Source organism: Crocuta crocuta, unplaced genomic scaffold (assembly GCF_008692635.1).
Source record: "Crocuta crocuta isolate KB4526 unplaced genomic scaffold, BGI_CrCroc_1.0 scaffold24, whole genome shotgun sequence".
Classification (NCBI taxonomy): domain Eukaryota; kingdom Metazoa; phylum Chordata; class Mammalia; order Carnivora; family Hyaenidae; genus Crocuta; species Crocuta crocuta.
In genome coordinates this window covers 13,415,814-13,440,043 of record NW_027530974.1, presented here as the reverse complement: position 1 = coordinate 13,440,043, position 24,230 = coordinate 13,415,814, and the positions used below count along the sequence as shown (strand labels likewise).

Here is a 24,230-nt window from a genome sequence, read left to right as displayed (position 1 = left end):
AGTGACATAAAACCAGATAAAGTGACGGGGAGTTGAGCGACTGAGGTCTAGGAAGACGAAACTCCTCGCATTCCGGAGGGACCTGTTCCAATCACACCGCATGGTACTTCACAACTAACGAAACTCAACTGTACAAAGTCCCAAGGCTCTTTCAAGGCAGAGCGAAACTCTAACCCAGAGCCCAGCACCCTCTAGAACACGGTCACTATAAAGCCAACGGGACAGTTCCCAGTTCCAGATGTACCCCCACGTCCGCCTGACAGGCCTCGGGACCCTGAAGCTACTTAAAATCTCAATTCTACACCTACAGAATGAGAGGCTGTCAGACTACCTAAAACAAACGCTTAGGATCAAATACACAAATAACCAAGAAAGAGCCTGAGCAAATCTATTTGAAGAAAAGAAAGGGGAAGATCTACAGAAGTAGTAAGGAAAGACTGTTCCCTATGTATAAATTCCACATGTGAAAAACACAACACACACACACACACACACACACACACAATTTCTATGGAACTACTCAGGAAAGAAATTAAGAAGCTGAGATGGGGCTGCCTGGGCAGCTCAAGTGGTTAAGCATCTGGCTCGGGTAATGATCTTACAGTTTCTGAGTTTTAAGCCCCTCGTAGGGCTCTGTGCTGACAGTCCAAAGCCTGCCTGGGATTCTCTGTGTGTCTCTCTCTCTTTGCCCCTTCCCTCCCCTGCTCTCTCTCAAAATAAATAAACTTAAAAAAAAATACCGATGCGATGAAGCTAAACCACCTCCCGGCCAAACTCAATTAAAGGCCATGTCACCAAATATTAAGTTTACCCATCTTCGGTCAGGGAGAAAAATTCTAAGTATCCTTCCTGTGGACAGTCCATGCCTGGCTAGACAGTAATGTACTCCTGGACCCTGATGGGGCTCAGGTCTACATAATCAGTGGAAGCACTTCAGATATCCATAAATCCTGCCTGGATAGTAATAGAGAGGATTTTTCCTACAGAGCAAATGTCGCTGTTTGTGACCATGTGGAAAGTCTCCAAGAACAAGGAACCAGCCCATCACCCAAAATGCTCGGAAATTACCTCAAAGTATACTAAAAGAGTAACAAGCCGATGTTAGGGGCACCCAGCTGGCTCAGTCAGCGGAGCGTGCGACTCTTGATCTTGGGGTGGTGAGTTCAAACCACACGTCGGACCTAGAGCTTACTTAAAAAATAATTATTAAAAAAAAATTTTTAAGGGGCGCCTGGGTGGCTTCGTTGGTTAAGCAACCGACTTTTGCTCAGGTCATGATCTCGCGGTTCATGGGTTCGAGCCCCGCGTCGGGCTCTGTGCTGACTACCAGCTCAGAGCCCGGAGCCTGTTTCAGAGTCTGCATCTCCCTCTCTCTCTGACCCTCCCCTGCTCACGCTCTCTCTCTCTCTCTCTCTCTCTCCTAGAAATAAATAAAAATATATAAAAAAATTTTTTTTTTAAGTAAGGAAAATAGGGGCGCCTGAGCGGCTCAGTCAGTTAAGCATCCGACTTTGGCTCAGGTCATGATCTCACAGCTTGTAAGTTCAAGCCCCGCGTCGGGCTCTGTGCTGACAGGTCAGAGCCTGGAGCCTGGTTCAGATTCTGTACCTCCCTCTCTCTCTGCCCCACCCCTGTTCATGCTCTGTCTCTCTCTGGTCTCTCAAAAATAAATAAACATTAAAAAGGAAGAGAAAGAAGAAGTAAAAAGAATAAAAAGCCAATGTTAGAAGGCAGTTGTGAAGTCAGAAAACGTCACTTATTGAAGGACTTGGTCAAGGGCTGGGGGCGGAGCAAGCGGCAGAGAATCTAGCTGTGCCCTTATGGCAAAGGGAATTCAGGCTGGGTTGGGAGGAGACAGAAAGCTATTTAAGGCCCTTCCTCCCCCTCCTCTCCTCCTCCTCCCCCCTTCCTCCTTCTCCAAGGAGGCCACCACCTAACCAAGTGGCAACCATTTCAAGGCCATCACGAGGTGAGAGCTGGCCGCATCTTCTGATAAAACCGTGCTCCCTGAGCACAGCCCAGACAAAAGGGGAGGCCCTAAATTTCCTCGCCGGGAGCAGCCTCTGGCATTTTCCACCTTGCCTGCCTCTGGCGCGCGCCTGACTCCCAGAAAGATTTAACAAAAAGAGTTATAGCCCCCAACTTCCTGGAGTCTAATTAAACTTGGCTTCCANATCCGGCCAAGGGAAGCCAGGGAAGGACTCTCCGGTGTGCAGTGTTCAACATTTCCAACCGGGAGATTTACACAACAGCGGGGGAGAATGGATGGAGGCGAGGGAGACGTGTGCGTGTGACAGATTCTGCCAAAAGTTCCCTTTTTTGTGCTGCTGGGTCCCGGGGGCCCCTGCGGGGCTGTCATGCTTCAGCGCCCCGGGCTCCCTCCCACTTTGCCCCCATTCTGACGCCACCGGTCTTTTGGGTACAAGGCAGAACCACTTCTTAGCAGCTCCTTTCTTTCACCCCCAGGGCCCCCCTCGCCACCCCCGAGCCAACAACGGGATCATGGAAAAAAGCTTAACAGGGAGGCAGCAGCCATCTCCCTGGGACCAAATGAAGTCCTGGAGCAAAGCTGCTCTCCTAAGAAGGCAATGACAACCGTCTGGTCAAAAGAACTTTCTAGTCCAGAGATGAGCTCCTGGGTTGCGCCGTGAAAGTGCTGGATGTGGGCGAACAGCTAATTCGGGTCACACAGGCCATCAGGGAGGGTTCGGAGGTTTGGTTTTAAACTTCTGTATCCAGTGATGCGAACAGGCCTTCGACAGCAAGAAAAAGTGGCAGCCGCCGCCTCTTATCACAACCTCTAGTGAGCAGAGAGGCAGTGAGGGGCCAACGTCTCATCGCGGACCCCCTGCATCTGCCCCTATTGGGGGGGGGGAGCGGTCCACACTGAGTCCATGCCCACTGTGGCCACAGTATGAACGACTGATCCTTCCCCCCCGCCCCGGAATCGAGCAGTGAAGACCTTAGGGGTTCTGACCCAGCAGCACTGTGGGAGCCTGTGTGTCCATGTGCTGAAGCCTCAAATGAATGGCCCCAAGTAACACAACGACACCCTCAGGAACGGAAGTAAAATACATGGGCCCCTGGGGGTGGGCGGGTGCGCAGCCCGGTAACCTCCCACCCCATCTAGATGAACGCCCGGTGACAAAGAGCTGTCAGGGGCCCCGTGGAGGCCTCGGGAATGAAACCAAGGTGAACTCGTCCTCCCAGATCACTACCCGATGCGCAAGGGCAGAAACGCCAGCGAAATACCCACCCCCCTCGGTGTCCGAGCACCGTGGCCAACACGATGTCGGCCAGAAAACACTAGAACCAGCACGCTCCACTCCCAGAGTATTTGGAGTCCGGCGGCATCTCACCATCATTTGAAACCCGACGCTGAGCACAACTTTTCCGCAAGGGGCGCCCTTCCAGCCAGCTGGTTAGGGCTCGGGCGCCCCTCCCCAGCTCCGGGCGTCCACCCCCTCTGCTCCCCCAGGCCCATCTCGGAGCCACCTACCCTATGTGGGAAAAGCTAAGGCCCCCAGCTCTACACCGGATGCTACACCGGAGTAAGCTGCTCGCCTGCCTATTTTTTTTTTTTTTTTTTGGATGGGTGGAGGCCACTGAGGTCAGGGGAATGACACTCCAGGAAGCTCAGGCTCTCTCTGGACGCATTTTTTATGTTCAGAGCGGTGAGCTCACCATCTCTCCCCACAGCCAGAGGAGAACGACTTAACTAATAGTTTGCCAAAGGCAAGTTGCAACATGTCAGTTAGTCCAAGCCCTCGGTCATGGTAGCTGTAGGAGAGACATTGATGCGCGCGCAGGTAGAAGGGAACGCCTACTGTGTGTGGGGGGGGGGGCATGTATACTAAAACACCTACCTACTCCTGGGGCGCCTGGCTGGCTCAGTCGGTTAAGCGTCCGACTTCGGCTCTGGTCATGATCTCGCAGTTCATGGGTTCGAGCCCTGCATCGGGCTCTGTGCTGACAGCTAGCTCAGAGCCTGGAGCCTGTTTCAGATTCTGTGTCTCCCTTTCTCTCTGACCCTCCCCTGATGAGGCTCACTCGCAGTCCCCACCCCCCCCAAAATTAAACAAGCAAAAATAAAATTTTTTAATTAAATAAAACACCCCTTCTTTGCTCAGCAAGGCCTGTGCACCCCATTTCACAGTGGAGAACACGGAGGCTGACTTGAGGATGAGGCCCAATGATCTAGGGCACTCAGCTAGTGTCAGGGTGGACATTCTGGGGTCCATCGACGCCCTGATTTACAGGGGTGAATTTTCTAGGAGGCAGATGACTGAGGTCCCTAAGAGTCACCAGGTGACATTCATTTGAATCAACATACACACACACACACACACACACACACACACAATCGCTGGGATATGTATCCCACAAAACTGTTGAAAACAGAGAACGCAATACTTTCAAACAAACTAAAACAAGAACACATTGTTGCCTCAGGATGACTCAATAAAAGCGGAAGGGGCTTTGATCAAAGGCTCCATAAACTCAAAATATACAACAGGCACCCCGGCCAGGAGAGGAACAGGCTGGGCAAATGACGTTTCCCCAAGTGCAACCAAGCACTACTCTGTGGAGACAATGACCATGAAAACTGCTGCTTCCTTAGGAGGCCCCACAGATTAGCCTCTCCCTGGAGGGAGAGGGGGCGGGGCTCCCTGCTGGCCACTTCCCTTCCCCACCCCTGCTACTGTTGGGGTGTGTGTGTGTGTGTGTGTGCGCGCGCGCGCGCGCGAGTGCATGCGAGTAGGCTGGTGGAGGGCACTGAGAAGAAAGTTAAAACTCTGGACTGATGTTCATGTGTGTGTGTGTGCACATGTGTGCATGTGTGCGTAGGCTGCTGGGGGCCATTGAGAAGTTAAAACTCTGAGCTGATGTTTGTATTTGTTCTGTACTGAAGTTCACTCTAAGTAAGAGTGCAATTACACTCACCCATCCTCTCCCCTAAAAAGAGCTCTTTAAAAGGGAGGCCATACAAGGACACCCCCCCCAAACTCTGCTTAATCAGCACAAATACCACATGGGGACTCATCAGACCCACACGTAATCTTGGGCTCCAGATAATTCATAGGGTTAAACGTGGAGGCATAAAGGAATTAAGAAGAGCCTGTGTGACAGTGAGTGGAGACATAAAGCTGATCGGTACTGACCTTTAATTTGGAGCCCCTGAGCCTCATGCCACCCTTTTTATGAATGTGAGAGTGCACTCTGGGACAGTTCCAGCTGGGAGGAAGGAAGGACCGTTACTCATCACCGCTGGCTGAGAGCCCTGACAAGGCAAGGTCTGCTTTTACAACCTACAGAGACTGGCCACCACCACAGCCTTCCAGCTTCCATGAGGCAGGACTTTTGGGAAGACCCCCGCGTTGAGAGAAGGGGGCTGGAAGTAACTCCAGGGGAGCTGGGACAGTGCCCCACTGTCACGTATGCAATGCCCAAACACAGGCTTGCCCAGCCCAAGAGGGACTGCACACGCTTGCTACAAGCTGCCGTGGCTACCCAGGTCCCCGCAGAAAGGGGCTGGCATCCGCTGAGGGACCCTGGGGAACACCCCCTAACTGGCTGGAAAGCGACCTGACCAGTGCATCGGTCTGTCTGCAGCCAAGAAGCAGCCTTAGCTTCTGTATCTATTGGGAGAAATGAGGGCAATTCCCCAAAGCGTTATCACTTGGCAAAACAAATCCCAGAGGGCAGAATCTAGAATGTTCCTCTGAAGTCCCAGCTGACGATCCCATACCTATCTGGAGCTGGGAGGATGATCAAGGCTTTAAAATTCAATTACAATCATGGCACTCTAAATAATGGCCTGCAAACCAATGAATGCAAGCCTAAGTTTGGGGTGGGGATGGAAAAGGACAAGAACTCAGGGCCCCCACCGTGTCCCAAAAGGTCAGTCCCGTGGCACAGACTGTAACAGTGGCTGTTGAAGATAAGGGCTGGGCTGGATCCGGCCAGCACCGCAAGGACAACCAACTGGTCCTGTTCCTTAGTCTTGTGCTTTTAAAGGGCGACCGATATGCCAACTATTTTAAAGCTCCAACACACTAATTCTGTAAACAATAATGGCTACCGCCTGCACACTGCACACTGGAATGGATTCCTCAACTTGGCCTCATCGCTTATGCAGCTGATGAAACAAACATTGACAGCTTTTTTGCATTTGTAAAGGCCCCACAGCAGCTGTGGTGATCCCACCATAGAGCAATGAATTAAGCCTGAAACCCAGCTGGGTCTGAACAGAAGCCCTTTCTGCACAATACAGCAAGACTATCATTGTTAACCTAGGCATTATTGGGAAATATTCTGCATTACATTATAGGGCAGTTCTAACTCAATTCTTAAAATTAGCTCTAATAGGCAATTTTGGTAGGAGGGGTGTTGCATTTGCTTTTGAAATGGCCCAAGTATGGCGGGTAGGTTATAGGTACACCGCACAAAGGCAGCTGGGCAGAAGAGAACGCGCATTTCCAGTTAAACAATGCCAAGTTTAAAATAGTAACTCCTTTTCAGATATACAGACAGAAACACACACACACACACACTCACTCACTCACACCTACCTTCTAAATTGAGGTAGGGATCTAACCTTGCCAATTCTTGGTTGTTTGGCCACTACAGAGAAAATTTCAAATGTGGCTGTCCATCAGGGCTCCCCACTGGGCTAGCCAAGTCCATGACCTGAGCACAAGAGTCAGTCTGGGACAGAAAGCTGTAGCAGAAATACCGGTGTGAAAAAAAACAGGAGTAATACCATGAGTAAGGAATGTTCTTTGACACTGAACTTAAGCACTAAGTGACAGATAAGATTCCAAATGCTGACAGGCTCGCTGGCCATCAGCTTCCCTCGAGGACAGGGGACAGGCGCAGACATCCTCACCAAGATGTTCACTCACTCTCCACTTTCTGAGAGGCTCTGGAATACCCTCGGCCACATGACTTTTTCAGACCTCCCCCGCTTCCACCTCTCTTCTATTGCCTCACAATTTCTCTGAAAGCTTAAAAATAAGAGTTGGGGGGAGCCTCGGGGGCTCAATCAGCTAAACATTCGACTTCAGCTCAGGTCATGATCTCTTGGTTTGTGGGTTCGAGCCCCATGTCGGGCTCTGTGCTGAGAGCTTGGAGCCTGGAGTGCGCCTTAGATTCTGTGTCTCCCTCTCTCTCTGCTTCTCCCCTGCTCATGCTCTCTTGCTCTTCCTCTCAAAAATAAACATTTTTTTAAAATTTTTTAATAAGAGTTGATATAAAATAAAAACAAATAAAAACAATAAAAGTCAGAATTGAGAGGGGTGTCTGGGTGGCTCAGTTTGACTCCTGATGTCCATTCAGGTCATCATCTCACAGTTCACAGGATCAAGCCCCATGTCGGGCTCTGCATGGACAGTGAGGAGCCTGCTTGGGATTCTCCTCTCCTCTCTCTCTCTCTCTCTCAAAATAAATAAATAACCTGTTTTTAAAAATTAGAATTGGGAAAAGTAACTCTGGTACAAATCAAAAATATCACAAGAAAAAAAAATGGCACCATCCCTCTTCCTTAAAACAACTCGCATTTTTTTAAAAAATTTTTTTAACATTATTTATTTTTGAGAGACAGAGAGAAACCAAACGTGAGCAGAGGAGGGCCAGAGAGAGAGGGAGACACAGAGTCTAAAGCAGGTTCCAAGCTCTGCACTGACAGGCTGACAGCAGCAAGCCTGATATGAGGCTTGAACCCATGAACCGTGAGATCATGACCTGAGCCAAAGTCAGACGCTTAACCGACTGAGCCAGCCAGGTGTCCCATAACCCCCATTTCTTAAAGCGGTTCACTATGAAGAGCCTTGGAAGCATTTTTTGTTCAGGCAAAGCAGGCTTGGAGGGACCAAGAAAATAGGAGAGAGTTTCTAAGAGACAGTGGTTCTCTTCCCTGAGGTGTTTTGCCAACAAATGAGAAAGTCTGAAGTGAAGATGAAGCAGGGCAACAATTCCCCTTCCTCCTGCACCCAGAGCAGAGCGGGGGTTTAACTCTACCCCTCCCAAAACTGTGTGGACCTGAAAGACCCAGAGCTACGGCCAAAAACACCTGAGCACCCACAAATGGTAAAATTCAAAGTCCCACTGCTTTTTCACGCCTGAGCCGGTGGAGCATGTTATGTTTCTATCTTAAACTTGTATGAACGATGTTTAATCGACTACAAAGGGACAGAGGAAATAAAACCACTGCTGGCCCCCCTACATACCAGTGAAGGGTGGCAGTCAGGCAGTGAGGCAAATGAGAACCCCAGTCCCCCAAAGGCAAGGGGAGAGCCCAGTACAGCACCCCACTGAACAGAACCCACGCGGCTCAGGGACACAGCAGAGAATCGCCCAGCAGGTTAATTAAAGGGCACTAAATAAGTGCAGTGGGGAGTTCGATGTGCAACGTTGTGTAACTTGAAGTACTCCACGAGAAATGGCAACGTCACCCCCAAGAAAAAGCTGTGCCCAAAATGTTAGCAGCAGTGTTATTCCCAATTGCCCATAAAGGGGAGACAACCCAAACGTCCATCAGCGGATGGATGGATGGATGGATGGACGGACGGACAGATGGATGGATGGATGGACGGATGGATGAGCCAACGGCGGCAGGCCCAGACAATGAAATAGTACTTGGTCACAAAAAGGAACGAAGTACTGACCCGCGCTCCAACATGAATGAACCTTGAAAACTGTTCTGCTAAGTGAAAAAAAAGCCAGTCACCAAAGGCCACATGCTGTATGGTTCCATTTAGATGAAATGTCCAGAACAGGCAAATCCGGAGAGACAGAAAGTAGATTAGTATTTGCCACAGCCCAGGAAAGCTGGAAAGAGAGGTGCGACGGCTGAAAGGAGGGGGGCGGAAAGGTTCTAAAGCTGACCGTGGTGACGCCTGCACGACACTGAATATACCAAACCCCGCTGAATTGTTCAGGGCTGGCAGGGGCTGGGGGNGCCTTCCGTCTTAAACTACCACCGAAACGCCAAAGGAAAAATAGTTGACGAGCTGCCAAACGAGCTGGAATAAGTTGGGAGATGTGAGTTTTAAAAAAAGAAAGGCTAAAACGGGCCGACACTTTGCTAAAGATATGGCAGCAAAGGACAGCACCGTGCGCCAAGGAGATATATATATNCTTTAATTAAGAACATGGGAGTCTACCGTTTAAATATATTCACTCAACGTCCGTCGGTTCAAGCCATCTTTAGCTTCATATGTCGGGGAGGAACAGAGAGAAAGGGCCTCCAGATGTAAATTAGATATTATTTATCGGCTTTAGAAATCTTTCCACAAGGGCAGGAAGGATTACTTGCTGTTGACGGTAAGGGAAGGGAGGGGAAAAAAAGCAAGCATGAACTACCATCCAAGGCCTTCCCTGGCTGGTATATAATGCCTGTCCAGAGGAACAAGCATTATGCCTGGGCAAGGTGGTGCTGTTCTTTATGGAGATGACCTCCGTGTACAAATAGAGTAAAAGGGACTCCTCGTACAATAGGTACCATTAAGGTCTTCGTTTGTATTAAACAACTGTAAGCAAACAATGTTGGGCTGTAAAAGCTTTTGCCAAGTCAAAGATAATGGCCTTCCCTGGTAAACTGTTCTTTATAATCATCATTATTTATACTCCCAAGAGGCTTTGCCTCCTGCTCCAATAAATTCTGGAAAGAAATAACGTGACAACTTCAGCCAGTCTCGAGAAAGGAGGGAAGGAAAACAGGCCGGGTAAGTCGAAAATGTGCTTCGTTTTGGGCTCTGTCAGGGCTGGGGTAGTGACCACATCACTTAATTAGGGCAGCGGGCGGAATGAGAAGAGAGAAGTGAACACCACTTTTTTGCTTCAGATATTTCCAAGTCACATCCGTGCTCCTCGCCTCCCAGGGCTGTCTAGCTCACCAGGGCCAAAAGAGAACCTATTTTAATAGCATCATTAGGGTTTTGATTTATCACGAGTACAAAAAACTGCGTTTCTCATCTAGACAAGAACGTGGCGGAACACGAAGCTTTGCAAGTCTGTATCTGCAGCGGGAGTTTCTACAGGGCTAATTGACGGGTGTTTAGACTGAGCTGGGGGAGAACAGGCCAGTACATTGAAGCAAGCATTCCCCACCTCCTCTTCCACCAAGAGACTTGGCCCATGGCTCAGCTATGCCCAGAGCCCTGACTCTGGAACAATCAGGCAAGCCAAATGTGTTCCTTATTTAAAGGAGGTTTCCTTTCACTCTGTCAGCCACCTTTCAGATTCCAGCTAAGTTTAAACCACAATGGTTTGGAATCCTAACAGTAGTTCTGAGGATTACCATACAGAACGGGTATCTGAAAACAGTTTTAAAGACACAGGACGCTGAAATCATGCACGAACATCTACCGATCGCTTCCCCCCGAAGCAGTTCGTTGTTATTAAATCCAGACCCTCCCCGGCGCAGGGAGGCCCCTGCGCTGTGGAAAAAAGTGATGCACTGCAGTGACATTTAGACAGAAACCTGATCTCTGCCACTCAACGATGTTACCACCGCCGGGGATGGCTTTTGGTGCATCTTTAAAATTCTTGCAGATTAAGAGTTTGGTCAGGGTGTCAATACCAATATTACTTAACAAAACTCGCCTTTAATTAAAGGTTTTAGCCCAACTTTTCAAAGCTAACACAAACAGCCACTTGGCCCTAACTAACTCCGCTGTGCTCAGAAGGATGGCTGGCCACGGCCCGTGTTTTAATACGGTTGTCGCTTTCTGCATTTGGAGAGCGAACTTGAGTCAGATCAAAGCGAAAATTATTTGCTCCCAGGATGACTGCTCATTACGACCCTAAATCCTTTTCGGAACGAGGCGTGGTATATCGAGGTAAACACGGAAAATAAACACGCCTCAAAAGAAGGGCCAGCGACCAGGAGTCCAATCCAAAAGGCCACAGGGCCTGGCAGGCCTGGAATGTTCAACGAAACTGGGCTAAAATAACCAGGCTCAGCGNCAGGAGAGACTCTGTTGAAGGCCCCACCAAACACTGCAGGCTTTCCAACTGTTGAGAAACGAAGGCCACTGTTCATTTGGCATCAAGGGCAGTTGACCTTTTCCGACTCAGAATCATCGATGCGAAAAGGAGTGACGTGGCCAAGTGCAAGGGGCCAGGGTTTGCGGCGTGGTCGCGGACGCAGCCCCGCGAGACAGCACACCCGAAAGCCTTCAAGGCCTGAGAAAACCATGTGCCCCAATTTAACTGGGACTCCAGGCCATGGCTCCTTATGCAACGCCTTCCATTCCCGTTAGCTCTTTCATCCTCCAACATCGGGACATTATTACCAGCCCGAAAATAGAACACACAGCGCTTTAGCGCTCCGGGCGGCCTCAGGATGGAAAAGGGGGCCATTTGGGTAAAACCAATAAACACGAACAAGTTCGACCACATCTCTAAAGGGACATCTTGACTAGAAAATTAAAAAGGAAGGAAAAGAGGTTTACCCAAAAGTACTCTTTTAAAATACCAGAAAGTAATGCTGCTTCTTAGCAGCACTGGGATACCACCTCGTCCTCNGGCTGTAATCCATCATCTGAACAATGGAGAACGTGTGTCCAGTGTAGACACCAGGCTGCAATTTTCCTTACGTTGGGAAGAAATGGCAAGTCCTGGTGAGAAGGAACAGCACTGGGCGCCTGTATTATTTTCACTCCTAGCCTCTTCCTCAGACAACCGGACATGCTATAATCAGCAAAGATAACCCCAGAAACACGGGGTTTCCTCTTCCACCTTGAGTCTGGAGAACTACAGTCACAAAGACCTGTGGGATTTACAAGGATCACACAGTCCAGATAGCAGTCTGTAAGCCCTTCGCAGGTGAACGCTGGATCTGGCCTCCCCCAAAATGCCCTGGAGATTAAAGATGCAATTCTCCCCATTTGACAGATGAAGAAACGGAGACTCAGGTGACTCACCCAAGGCCACCTGCTCTTTTCCCAGGGTTGCGCATCCCGCCGCCAATTAAATGATACATTTCCCGAGGACAAGGGCCATAACCTTGTTTCTGACACCTAACGCCGTGCCAGGGCATGGCAAACAACCAGAATGTATCCACTCCATTTAAACGAAAGGTCTCTGCCAAGCGGGAGCCCAAAGGGACCTTTGTAACCATGCAAAGCCCACCTCGCAAACAAGGCTTAAATTACACGCGAAAGCAATGACATTCCAGGTCATCTTAAAGCGTGTCATGTCCTGGCAAAAAAAAAAAAAAAAAAAGCATTTCATAAATAGGAAATAGCATCGCATACAGTCACTCTTCACCCTTCAAGACTGTGGTCGGCTGTTCTGATAATACCACACCGTATTCTTCGAGCAATTTTGTTTTACAAAGTGATTTCACATATCTTACCTCCTTTAGTTCTAAGGCCCTGAGAGAGGACAAGGAAAGAAAATAGAAAGTTAAATAAAACCCAACTGACATCTTTACTACTCATTACAGGGGCCTGTATTGGTTTTTAGAAGCCAACAAACAAACCCGCTGGCCTCTCATGCACTACCTATGGGACTGTAAATTAGTACAGCTTTTCTCCAAGAAAACAATGCAGAAACAGGGATCTCCGTATAAACATGGGCACTTCGCAGTCAGGAATTCCACTCTGAGGAATGTGGAGTTAAGTGAAAAAAGATACAGGTAAAGCACACTGCCTGCCCACGTGATTTTGCATGAGTCCCCAAACCAAAAGAGTAAACCATGGTAGAATTCAACCAAGTGCCTTAAACCATTAAAAACAATGGTGTTAGGGGCGCCTGGGTAGCTCAGTCGGTTAAGCGTCCAACTTGGGCTCAGGTCATGATCTCACAGTTTGTGGGTTCGAGCCCCCCATCAGGCTCTGTGCTGACAGCTAGCCCAGAGTCTGCAGTCGGCTTCAGATTCTGTATCTCTCTCTCTCTCTCTCTGACCCTCCCCTGCTCACACTGTCTCTCTCTCTCTCTCAGAAATAAATTTTAAAAAACATTTAAAAATAAATAAATAAATAAAATTTAAAAATGGTGTTGGGGCGCCTGGGTGGCTCGCGGTTCACGAGTTCAAGCCCCACGTGGGGCTCTGTGCTGACAGCTCAGAGCCTGGAGCCTGCTTCAGACTCTGTGTCTCCCTCTCTCTCTGCCCCTCCCCTGCTCATGCTGTCTCTCTCTCTCAAAAATAAATATTAATTTTTTAATAAAATAAAAATGGTGTAGAAATGTATTCTAATCAAGGCAGAATATAAACACAAAAAGCACATAATATCACTTTGAAGCATGAAACTACACGTGTAAAACTGTGTGTGTGTGTTCATGCGCACACACATATAAGTATGGGGCTTACGTGTGGCCTGTATTTTCCCATGAAAATTAATCAGTTATTGAAATTACCATGGACAACTGAGAACCCAAGTGGAAGGAGGAAGGATCTGTTAAAAACTTTTCCAAAACCACTAACAGACTGCCTTCTGCTGTACCAGGGGCTGGCTTTCACGCCCCGGCTGTGTCACTGATGAAATGTGTGACCTCAGTCAAGTCGCGTAACAGCACTAGACACCCCAGGCTTTCTCAGCTGAGAGATTCTCCTTAGTTACATTGATCTTTTTCTGCTAGGTCCATACCAATTCCCTCCCACAGCCAGGGAGGAACTGACATACTCCAAAAGCTTCAACTCAACAAATATTTCTTCAGCCGCCTGCTGCCATAAAATTCAGCCCCTCCTCTTGGGGGCTAATAGGGTAAGAGACAGGTTAGCACGGATTCCAGAGCCTAGACACACAGGTGGAAGGAGTCAGGCCGACAGAGTGAAGGGGCTTAGCCTTGCCTGACTGGAGAACAGGGTAGCAGGCCAAGGAAGGGCTCCTTGGGCCCCGTTCGAGAAACAGGAATGTGCAAAGGCAAAGGGGGTGGGCTCAGCTAAAGCAGACTGGGCGGAATGGTAGAGCAAGAAGGGCTTCTCATACTGTGCTGAGGACACACTTAGTTCAGACTTGATCCTGAAAGCCACAGGGAGCCAATGAAGGCTCATGATCAGATACTCAATTTTAAGGATTATTGCTCCAAGGTCCAGTTTAAACACCTTTGGTGATCTTTGCATGCAGACTCAGTGCCGCTCTTCACCGTCAATCTGTGCCTCTCAATCTGTGTTTTTGGGAGTCAAGTGCTGGATCAGAAGAGCTTCAGGAACAGACAGAGAGGGTGGAGGTGGGAAAATATTACATCAAAACGGACTTCAGAGTATCTGTTGCTACTCATTTGGTTTATTAAGAAGCAAAGCATAGAACTCATTTGATTCATTTATTTCTGAGTCAGCTATGAAGGCTGCCGGCAGGCCCCATGTCTCCAGGATGGTGATTTCCAACTGGGTAATAATACCTTGAGCCCTTGTGCGGGCGTATGCAATTTACGAAGTGCTTTCACATCAAAAATCTCACTGGCTCTCCCAGCAACAAGGCCGTTAAGGTGCACAGAACACGTTTTCCAGATGAGGAAGTGGCTCCGTGGGGTTATGTGGCTTGCCCGGGGCCACACACGGCCAGTGTAATATAGGACCCAACCCTGAACTCGGCTCTTATCCCCAATCTGGTCCATTACCACCAGGAGGTACCCTGTATCTTCACAACAGGCCTGTCCAAATGGGAGGCATGGTGTTACCGAAGCCCATGCGCTACTAGCAAGGCGTATGTACACACAAGGCACAAAATTCTCCAAGCCTTAATAACATCTCTATCCAACTGCTGCTTAACAGAATAAGCACTCATTCCGCAGTCCACTTTCTGCAAACCTATGGAAGGAATAAATTCGAGAAACACATGCTCGGCTATAATCCTTTCTCATTTCCTCCTGGCACCTGTTTCTGCCCCCACAGGCACCAAACACTTTAACAGCTGACAGAAATGAGAACCAAGAGATAACCATTGTAGATCAAGCCCTAACCAAAATTGTGCTTAGGAAATAATAGAGAAAGAACCACCCAGATTTTTTAAAAAGAGCAATAAAAGGGAGCACAGAAAGGTCTCCCACACTCTCCTGGATCCTTCAGGCACAGCAAACCAGAGGGTCTCCTGATGGAAAACAAGACACCCACACAACCCACCCCCCTCTCTGTGTCCCCCACCCACCCAAAACGGTATTGCTGGGAAAGGGTTCCTGGATCTACCGGGGAAACGGGCGTGGGAGGGAAGAGCTGCATTGGGAGCACAGAACGGGGGATTCTGTTAACCTTCTAGGATTCCTGGTAACCGAACGCAGCTGGTGGTGACATTTCAATGCTCACTGGCCTTCCTCTTCATGGGTGGTGGAGCTTGACAGACTCTCAAAATTAGAACTTAAAATCCAATTTAGACCTCTCAGGCAGCACCAGCTCTCAAAAACAGCTCTCAAGAACTTCAACCAGTAGGGCTCCCTCTTTCTAACACCCTCGTACATCCTATGAATATGGGAATAATTACGTATCGTGTTCCCATTACTCATGCTGCCTCATTAACAAAGCTGGGCAGCATTTGTTTACCAGGATGGCCCCAGACCCCCGGTGAGGACTGAGGGCAAATGATTTCCCCCAGCGCCCCGTGGTCCCCTCGGCGGCAAAGTCAGAGGCAGCAATATAAGTGCAAAAGGAAGAGTATGCAGCAGACCGGTCACAGCTCCTGCGAAGAAAGCACGTTCTCGGAAGCCTGGGGAGCCAGTGTAGGCCGGCGGGCCCTCGGGTGCAACCGGGATGACAGGTGGGGACACTTACAAAAAGACACAGCACACACCAGCCAGTCCCAAGGGGGGACTGGGATCTCGGCTCTTCAAGCGCGAACTCTCGGCGACAGCCAGCTGGGGATAAGGGGGTAGCTCCACCAACTGGTGTTTAAAAAAAACAACAAACACAAACATGCACTTGAGACGGATGCACTCCTTCTGTTCCAGGAGGCTGACAAACTGCCTCAACTTCCCCAACTTCCTTCAGTGAAACACCTCTCCGAAGCCTGCTAAGAGCCCCTATTATGGGCTCCCCCCACGCCCCCCGGCCCTTTTCGGGGCTACACTGATCATTCATCTTATCTGTTTTCATCTAGACTAAAAACTGGGCAAGCGATACAGCCTTTAACTATCTGACCAATGCCTACCGGCCTTGGTTTTCTCGTCTGTAAAATGGACTCACAACCTCTTTTTCTGGTGTGAACTCACCATGGAAACAAACGTAGGCGGTTATTTCAGAACTGCCTGGGCCTTCGCTTCGCAATGCTTTCAGAAGTGGGCGTTGGGCGGCCCCTCTAGAGTGTTTTCTATGATCCAAGCTCTTCTGGCACGTCTTCAAGCTTCAAAGAGAAGCCCAGGAGAAACGGGCAGCCTTCTCGCAAGAGTAGCAAAAAAAAAAAAAAAAAAAATCTGCTGCCAAACAGTGTGGAAGTGGAGAGAAACCCAGACAGACAGCGAAGAGGCCCAGGAGGTGGTCCAACTGCTCCCCTAGGTGGGATCTAGACCTCACCCTCTGGGACAGGCCCTCCACGTGTAAAGCAGGGAGCCTCTCCTGTCCCCAGACATCCTGAGGAACAAGACATACCCCACCTGCAAGCGAGAACAGGAAGTACTGGAAGCAGGCAGGCAGCCTTACCTGACCGGGAGCGAAGGGGGATCGGGGAACGCTGCCTGCCACTTTCTACAAGGTTCGGCTCTGCTTTTCGTGATTTTATTCTGAATCAGCGGTGAATCGGAAAAACCCCTTATTTTATAAGCGTGAGGCTGCCAGAGAGTGGAGTGTTAACCAAAGTCCCAGGAAAGGCCAAAACCTTAAAAAAAAAAATCTCACGCAGACGGTCTACCTCGTGTCACAAAAGCAGCTTGCAGAGATGAGGCGAGTGTGGAACAGGCCCGCTAACCATCCAGGGAAGGACACAACCGTTTAATCCTGAAACTAATACAACTTTCAGTAGAGCCGCTCGAAACGGGGCCATACTTCAGCCACGGGATCTAGCAGGGGCTGGCCGGGGAGTCTACTTTAATACCTGGGGATTAAGGGCAAACACAACGGAAGCACTCTAATCAGGGGTGACAGGGACAGAAAAGCTCAGGTGCAGTCTGCCGGTCGGGAAACCTGAAAATCTACATCTATTTTAACACTCTAACTTAAACACCTAAATGTACTTTTCGCAACAGATTGTTGAGAATTCCAGCGTTCCATGTTACGCTTTGTTTGTTTGTTGGGAAGGGAGTCTGGGCATAAACGAAGTTTGGTTCTTAAAAGGGAATCACTTGCAAAAGCGATGGTATGTACAGAATCCTTAACAGATTTTCCCCGAGTCTTTTAAACGGCGGGCCCACATCTCATTTAACAGCCTGATTTTTTTTTTCTTTTTCTTTTCTTTCTTTTTTTTTTTTTAAGCAATTCACTTTTATCGAGTGTTCCCAAAACAGTCAACTTAAAACTTTTCATAAGAACCCATTCTCATAAAAACAAAAAAGAAAACAGAGAAAGAAAAAGGAAAAAGAAACCAACTTTCTTTCCACACTTGTTCAAAGGTTTACATAATATTTAACTGTAATTGCAAGAATAAGCCTAACTGGAATAACCAGATTTGGAAACAACTGACACTTGGCAAGCCTTCTATGGGTGGCGGCCAAAGGGGACAGAGGCACACACACCAAGGGCTACCTACCGGCCAGGAGCTTTGTGCTGGGGTAGCGATCACAGCCAGCATACTAAGCAGGCTGGAGGTAGAAGGTGAGAGTCGTTACGTAATCCAAGGGGAAGACTGAGGGGGACCACAAACACTCGGATAAGAACAATGCAAAGTGGGCACCGGGCTGGCTCCAACCATGGAGTACATGCCTCTTGATCTCTGGGCTCACGAGTTCAAGTCCCCCACTGGGTGTAGATATTACTAAAATATAAACTCTTAAGGGCGCCTGGGTGGCTCAGTGGGTTAAGTGTCCGACTTCGGCTCCGGGTGTGATCTCACGGATCGTGGGTTCAAGCCGCGCAACGGGCTCTATGCTGACAGCTCAGAGCCTGGAGCCTGCTTCGGAGTCTGTGTCTCCCTCTCTCTCTGTCCCTCCCCAGCTCGGGCTCTCTCGCTTGCTCTTTCTCTCTCAAAAAGAAACAAACATTTAAAAAATAATAATAATAAACTTACAAATAAATAAACTCTTAAAAAAAGAAGAAAAAGAATGCAACTAAATTTTTAACCATTCGGGATGCATGCAGGGGGCTGGGTCCTAAGAACATCACGATCAAGGGCAAACAAAAATACTCCGGCTTAGCCTTTACCAACTGTTTTAACGTGCTGCTGGGATTCACAGGATTTGTTTGTGTCGTCCCTGAGGGGCAAGGAGAAAATAGTTCCGTTTTGAACATAACAGACACCAGGTATATATCCCAACAAAAAATTTTTCTCTTTCTAAAGGACAAAAGTTTAAATAACCTTTGGAGCAGGGGATATATTAAGACTAACACTGGAGTTATTTCCAAGGCACTTGGAAAGGAACCAAAGCCCCCAGCTCAGCAACAGGAACTGGTTATGATCTACCACGAGAAAAGAAACAGCCACGATACCATCTGAATACCAATTAATTCCAGCTGGCTATTTGGGCCAATGGCGACAGAAGACACACAAGTCAAATGCCCACCTACAGTAAAGGAAGAATGATGCAGGCAGGTGACAGTAACTCAAATTGGGTTATTCGGGGACATTATTTCTTTTTCCTTTTACATTTTCATGACACACTTTTTGGACTCCTCACTTGCCAGTCTTCCTTCCATAATCTCTCCCCCTCCAGTAAAAGCCACCAAAGGGCCCCTGCCCTACACTTAGGTGACGAAGAATAAAGTTTTCCATACTAGAAAGAGGCAGAAAGCAAGCCACGTAAAATAGCCCAGGAAAGGAAAAACACAGCAATTGAATGACACGTGCTTGGTTTTTTCCCCTCACAACTGTGAAATAACCCAATGGGTGTAAACGAGGGGGAGGAGGGGGGGCTCATAAATCCTAGCACTACATTTTGGTGTGCTTCTGCTTTTTTCCTTATAATTTTATGTAACTGTAATTACAGCGAATCCTGCTTTTGAACCTTGTAACATGAACTTTTCCCCAGGTTTGTTTAATCATACTGCGCTTTTACATCAGAAAATTAGATACTTAAAAACCCTACAGCCTTGTGCTACAAATTCTGCTTGGGCTGTCCTAGGAATCAAACCAGTAATTTGTTTTTGTGATCAGTGCATGCATCGTGGAGATTTTTATTCACGTGGCAGGGATTTTCATTTCAAACTCAAACCTGCTATACATAAAGCAAAGATGCAATGATTTTAAAGCCTGGATATCATATTCGCTATTCTCCCTAGGAACAGCCCCACCAGCAGAGTGAAGGAAATGGCAGAACACGGTTTTGGAGCAAGGCATGCAACTGTTTTTATTGTCCAAGTGGATTGGGGCTTTGAAAGGCAAATGTTTTCGGTTATTTAAGGTATTGTAGTGGGACCCGTGCCCAGCACAATTAAGACAGGATTACCTTACAATTTATGAGTTTCTCAAGGATGCCATTTAATATGAAATATAACAATCATTTCTCCCAAAGCCTGCCATCGACAATCCCCCCCCCAAACTCTGCTCTGCGAAGGCAATAAACTCAATGGCAACGCGGCACGCATCTCAGGCTTTTGAGACCAATTACAGGAAAAGTGCTGCCTTCCACCAGCTTGATAATGCCACCTTACAGAGAAAGAGCATCCTGCTTTACATCTTTCACGCACATTATCTCACACACGTGAGCCTCGCACATAAAGCGAGGGGCAAAAGCAGGTCAGGTGTCACCCTTTCCATTTTACAGAAGAGTAAATCTAAACACGCTCCGATTCCAAGCCTCTGGTTCCACCGTTCAAAAGCACGAAGCACACAGTACCCTGAGACTTCACTGTCCGGTGCTCTTCTAAGAATAAATATAAATGACGAATCTTCCCTCGCCCGGGCCCCCGGGCACAGAGCTGGCACAGCAAAGGAGGAGCGCCCCCCCAACACACACACACACAGTATTTCGAGGCTTCGAGAAAGAGCAACAGTTGCTGAACAGGATCACCCAGAGAAGCATCCCGCCCCATCCCCCAAAGGCACCCAAACAGGACTTCAAGTGACAAGGTGGCCAGATCCACAACACAGCCCTCCTCACAAAGCAAGGCTCTCCCTGAATAAAGTTTCCTCGCTTTTCAAAAGCGTTGCTGAGCGATCACAACGACCACCGCAGTAATGCCACACCGTCCGCAGACCTGGAAACAGAAGAAGCGGAAAACGTTTCTGCAGAAGGAAGGCGTCTCCTCCCCGCTCCCCACCCCCGAAATGGAACCCGAGCGGGGCCGGCAGCACGCGTCCGGGGCCCCAAGGCTCCCAGCGCTCACCTGCAGGGAAGCGCGGCGTTTCGGGGCGGAAGGCGGAGGCCGCTCGCATCCTCCTCCTCCTCCTCCTCCTCCTCCTCCTCTTCCTCCTCCCATGGGGCAGCCCCGCTCGGCGGCGGCCCACCCCTCCGCCCGTTCCCTCCTCCCCCGGCCGCCCCGCCGCGTGGAACCTCCCGCCCGACTTTTTACGTCACGGAGGAGGAGGAGAAGATTCCACCCGGGCCCGTCCCTTTGTGACGTCACNACTTAGTGAGGTCTGGGATGGGGTCCGGGGGAGGGGTGGGGGCGGCGGAGGCGGTTCTTGTCCAAGTTCTACCCCGTTTGCTTTGTGGCTGCACCCGGATCGGACGTGCCCCGGGAAGGCGTCCACGCTCCAAGGCAAGGTTGTCTCCCTGCAGTTTCTACAGCCTGAGTTTAAACTAGTCCTTTGCATTCTACCCAGCCCTCTGCAATGCGGATGTATTTTAATTCTTAAATTCTTTAGGGAACAGCTTTTTAAGTTGGGCTTCATTATTTAACATTGCATTTCTTTCATAGTTGAAGTTTACGTGCTTAGATTAGAATCAGCCCTCTAGAAGAGGCATTCATCTTTTTCATTAAACGTATTTTTTTTTTTTACAAAAACCAGTGTCCCGAAGGTCATCTCCCATTACACACATCACACTGCTCAAAAAGGGGAAATATTAACACCAATCTGTCGACTCGAGTTAAATAAAACTTTCGTGTAACGTCGCATTATTCCTAATGTATGTTCATTTGGGCTTTTTTTTTAATGGGTTCTTTGATTTAAAGCATGCAGCTAATCACCGATCACTCGAGTGCATATTTGGTTAATCCTCCGACCCCTTTACCCTCCTCCCCCCAAACTTAAAAAAAAAAGCCATACACAAAACAAAAACACTCCCCATGCCAATCAAAACGTAGCTGTACTATGCACAAAACAAATTTAACTATCCCAAACCATTTAAATCTCTGAATAATCAAACCAATTTCAGAAGCCCAGTTAACAGGGAGAATTTATTTGTAGTCTCACATGCATTCACATACCTACTTAAAAACATTAGCTATATTGTATGTCTTTTCCCCCTAAAACTGGAAACCATGAATTTTTAAACAAAACCAGTCCCATTATTAAAGTCAATCCCAACAAATGCATTCGCTGTAACATGATTCCCAACTGGTTTACGTTGCGAACCAAATAAGCCAAAACGACCATATACATTAAATTTGATGTGCCAGTGCGAGGAACAAGATCGCCATAATCGGACCCTCGGTTGCAACTTAAAGGGCGTCCAACACACACGCGTTACACGTTTTTCCAAATAACATTAATAATAATAACACAAGATCATTTGCATGCAAAGTGCAATATGGGGCCAAATCCGCCCGAGAATGCAGTTTAGTTATATTACCGCAGCCCCCACCCCCCCCTTTCAAGCGCCACCAAAATCCCTTGCCTTTCATCTAAAACTAGATTATGGTTATGTCATTCGAGGTCAATTTATTCACTTGAGGTATCGCTACACCAATCTGTTTTTTCATCCAAACTAGGCAGACACGACTTTGCCTGAAAAGCCCTCTTTCAGAAAAAGAAAGAAACAGCCTTATCGGACGTTGTGTTTAAAACCCTTCAGCTGCAGAATTATCTATAAACTTGACATTCACAGCCATTGCTTAAAACTGCAAGTCAAAGGATGTGTTGTTAAGAGCACTTACGTATTTCTTCTGAATGATATTCCTCTTGGGTCTTTCCTTGCTCATTCTGAGATCCAAATGCTGATTGCAAAAGGGGACAATTGCTTCATGAATTTAAAGCCGTCAGAAATTTGCAAAAAAATATCCTGGTGGTTTTTATTGTTGTTGGTGGTGGTGGATCTTGTAATCCGACTTTTCTTCCTCTTCCCCCAAAGCCCGATTCGCCTTGAAATAAATCCGAAATTGGGAAGGACAAAAAAAAANAAGACGAACGAAGCAAACAAAAAAAAATTCACTTTAGTAAAACACTCATAATGGAAAATTTCCCCCGAAACACACACACACACAAAAAAAAAACCGACGCCCTTCACTCCCCCCCTTTTTCCTCCAAAAACTACATCAGCGAAACGTGAAGGTCCTTAGTGTCTGATCTGTAGTTACATCTTGGAAAAGAAAAGGGAAAGATAAATAAAAAATGTTGGAAGTCACGTTTGTGCTGCAGCAGCAGTGCGAGCAGAAGAGTCAACTCCAGCGGCGGCGGCGGCGGCGGCGGCACCACAGCGAGGGCTCGCCGAGTCTCTTTTTTCCAAGCCCCCTAACCAATGAGAGAGAGGCTATCCAGCCCAACTTTAAATGGACTCTGCTTTTATACAAGTTAGGGCTCCTCGGGTAATTCCCCGACGGACGCTAGCCGAAAACTCCCACAGCTGAGCCGCCAGGAGCCCGCCTACTCCGGCGCCGACCGACCGTGGCCCAGTCCAGAGGACCCCCACAGCCCCGTCGACTAGACACCCGAGAAGCTTCGACGAACCCTTCCCGGGCAACCCCGGGGCATCGCTCCCACGCCGAGCCTGGGAGTGGAATTGNGCAAGCGATCACCCCGCCCCCCGCCCCGCCCGGAGGGACCCGGCTCCAGCCCTGCGTGGGGAGGCGTGTCTGGCGTCGGGGGTGCCGGCGAGCGAAGGGAGGCCGACGCGTTGAGGTTCGAAACGAGCGGAATATGGAGACCGCGCCGCTGGGCCATGCAGACTGCGGGGAAGCATCTGGAACACCGAACGCCAGAAAAACCGGCCGCGCCGGCCACGCGGACGCCACCGGCTACCTGCCTCTGCCCCCTGCTGTGGCGCTTTGGTCGCCGTTGTCAATGAAGGAGCAGGCCCCGCGTCACCTCCTCGGGCCTTCGCCCCGAGTAACAACTTCGTGGAGTCTGACGCAGCCATTCCGCATCGTAAATGGGCTCGTTTAAACTGTGGCTGCAGAGAAGTGATGTTTGAAATTATCCCTTCCCCGGCCCCCCTCTGAGGAAGTGAGAAGTGGGGTCATCACACTCCCCACTCCCCCATGCTCCTTGCTAGGCGTCTTACTCTCCTCCCCACCGGGTAGATTCTCCTACCCTTGAGTGTATAAATAACTCGCTTAACGCAATTGCTAGATTTTATCTGTGGCAGTGTTTCGGGAGGCAACCATGGTCTAGAAAGGTCTCCCAAAACTTGTGGTGAGAGACCTGGCTGCCGAGCATACCTTAGACCCCGCTGCAAAGCCACGGGTGGCGTCTCTGAGCTCGTCGTCGTTTGCCTCCTCCGCAAATTCGTGGTGACCAAACCTCTCGGGCAGGGTTATGTAATAACATGACCCTAGCTAAGAACCAGCCCGTTATAGGAAGCTTTCAGCAAATGCACTAAAAATGCCTTTTTCAAATGCTCTCTGGTTATTCCTCTACCTTTTTAAAAACTCAGAATGCCTCCCAGAAAGAAATAATTTTGTCCTACAAAGTTTCACAGAAAACTCAATGACCTTCTGTACCTTAATACTGCAAAGCTTGCTTGCTTGGGGGCGGGGGGGTGGGGGGGGTGGGATTCCACAACACAGACTCCACTTTTCAGTGGTGGCCACCCAAGTGACTTTATGGTGAGGTTACAACGAGGTGTTTTCAAAAGATTTTCTGATCATTATGACCTGTACACTGGAGGTCCACACTCCTCCACAGTGTTATGGTGTTAACCAGTTTTCTGGAGGTTTAGTGTCAGATCTGTCATTTCCCCAGGCAAAATATTAAAGAACAAAGGTGGGTTTCTTCTTGGTTCCCTGAGCTAGCCCTGAGGCTGGGATTCTTGTCCCAGGCCCCAGGACTCCCCTGCTGGGCTACCAACTCCCGGTCACCACAGACCCAAAATAAAAACCCTTCTGG

General features: G+C 48.7%; 1 protein-coding gene across 1 annotated transcript in view; it reads right to left on the bottom strand.

The window, feature by feature from the left end:
- Positions 1-22,297, bottom strand: part of JARID2 (jumonji and AT-rich interaction domain containing 2) — a 273,790-nt gene extending 251,493 nt beyond the window's left edge. Inside the window, 1 exon segment of the mRNA XM_077770125.1 lies at positions 22,064-22,297. Coding sequence (XP_077626251.1) covers positions 22,064-22,108 — 45 coding nt within the window. The 5' untranslated portion in view covers positions 22,109-22,297.
- Positions 22,298-24,230: the final 1,933 nt, after the last annotated feature.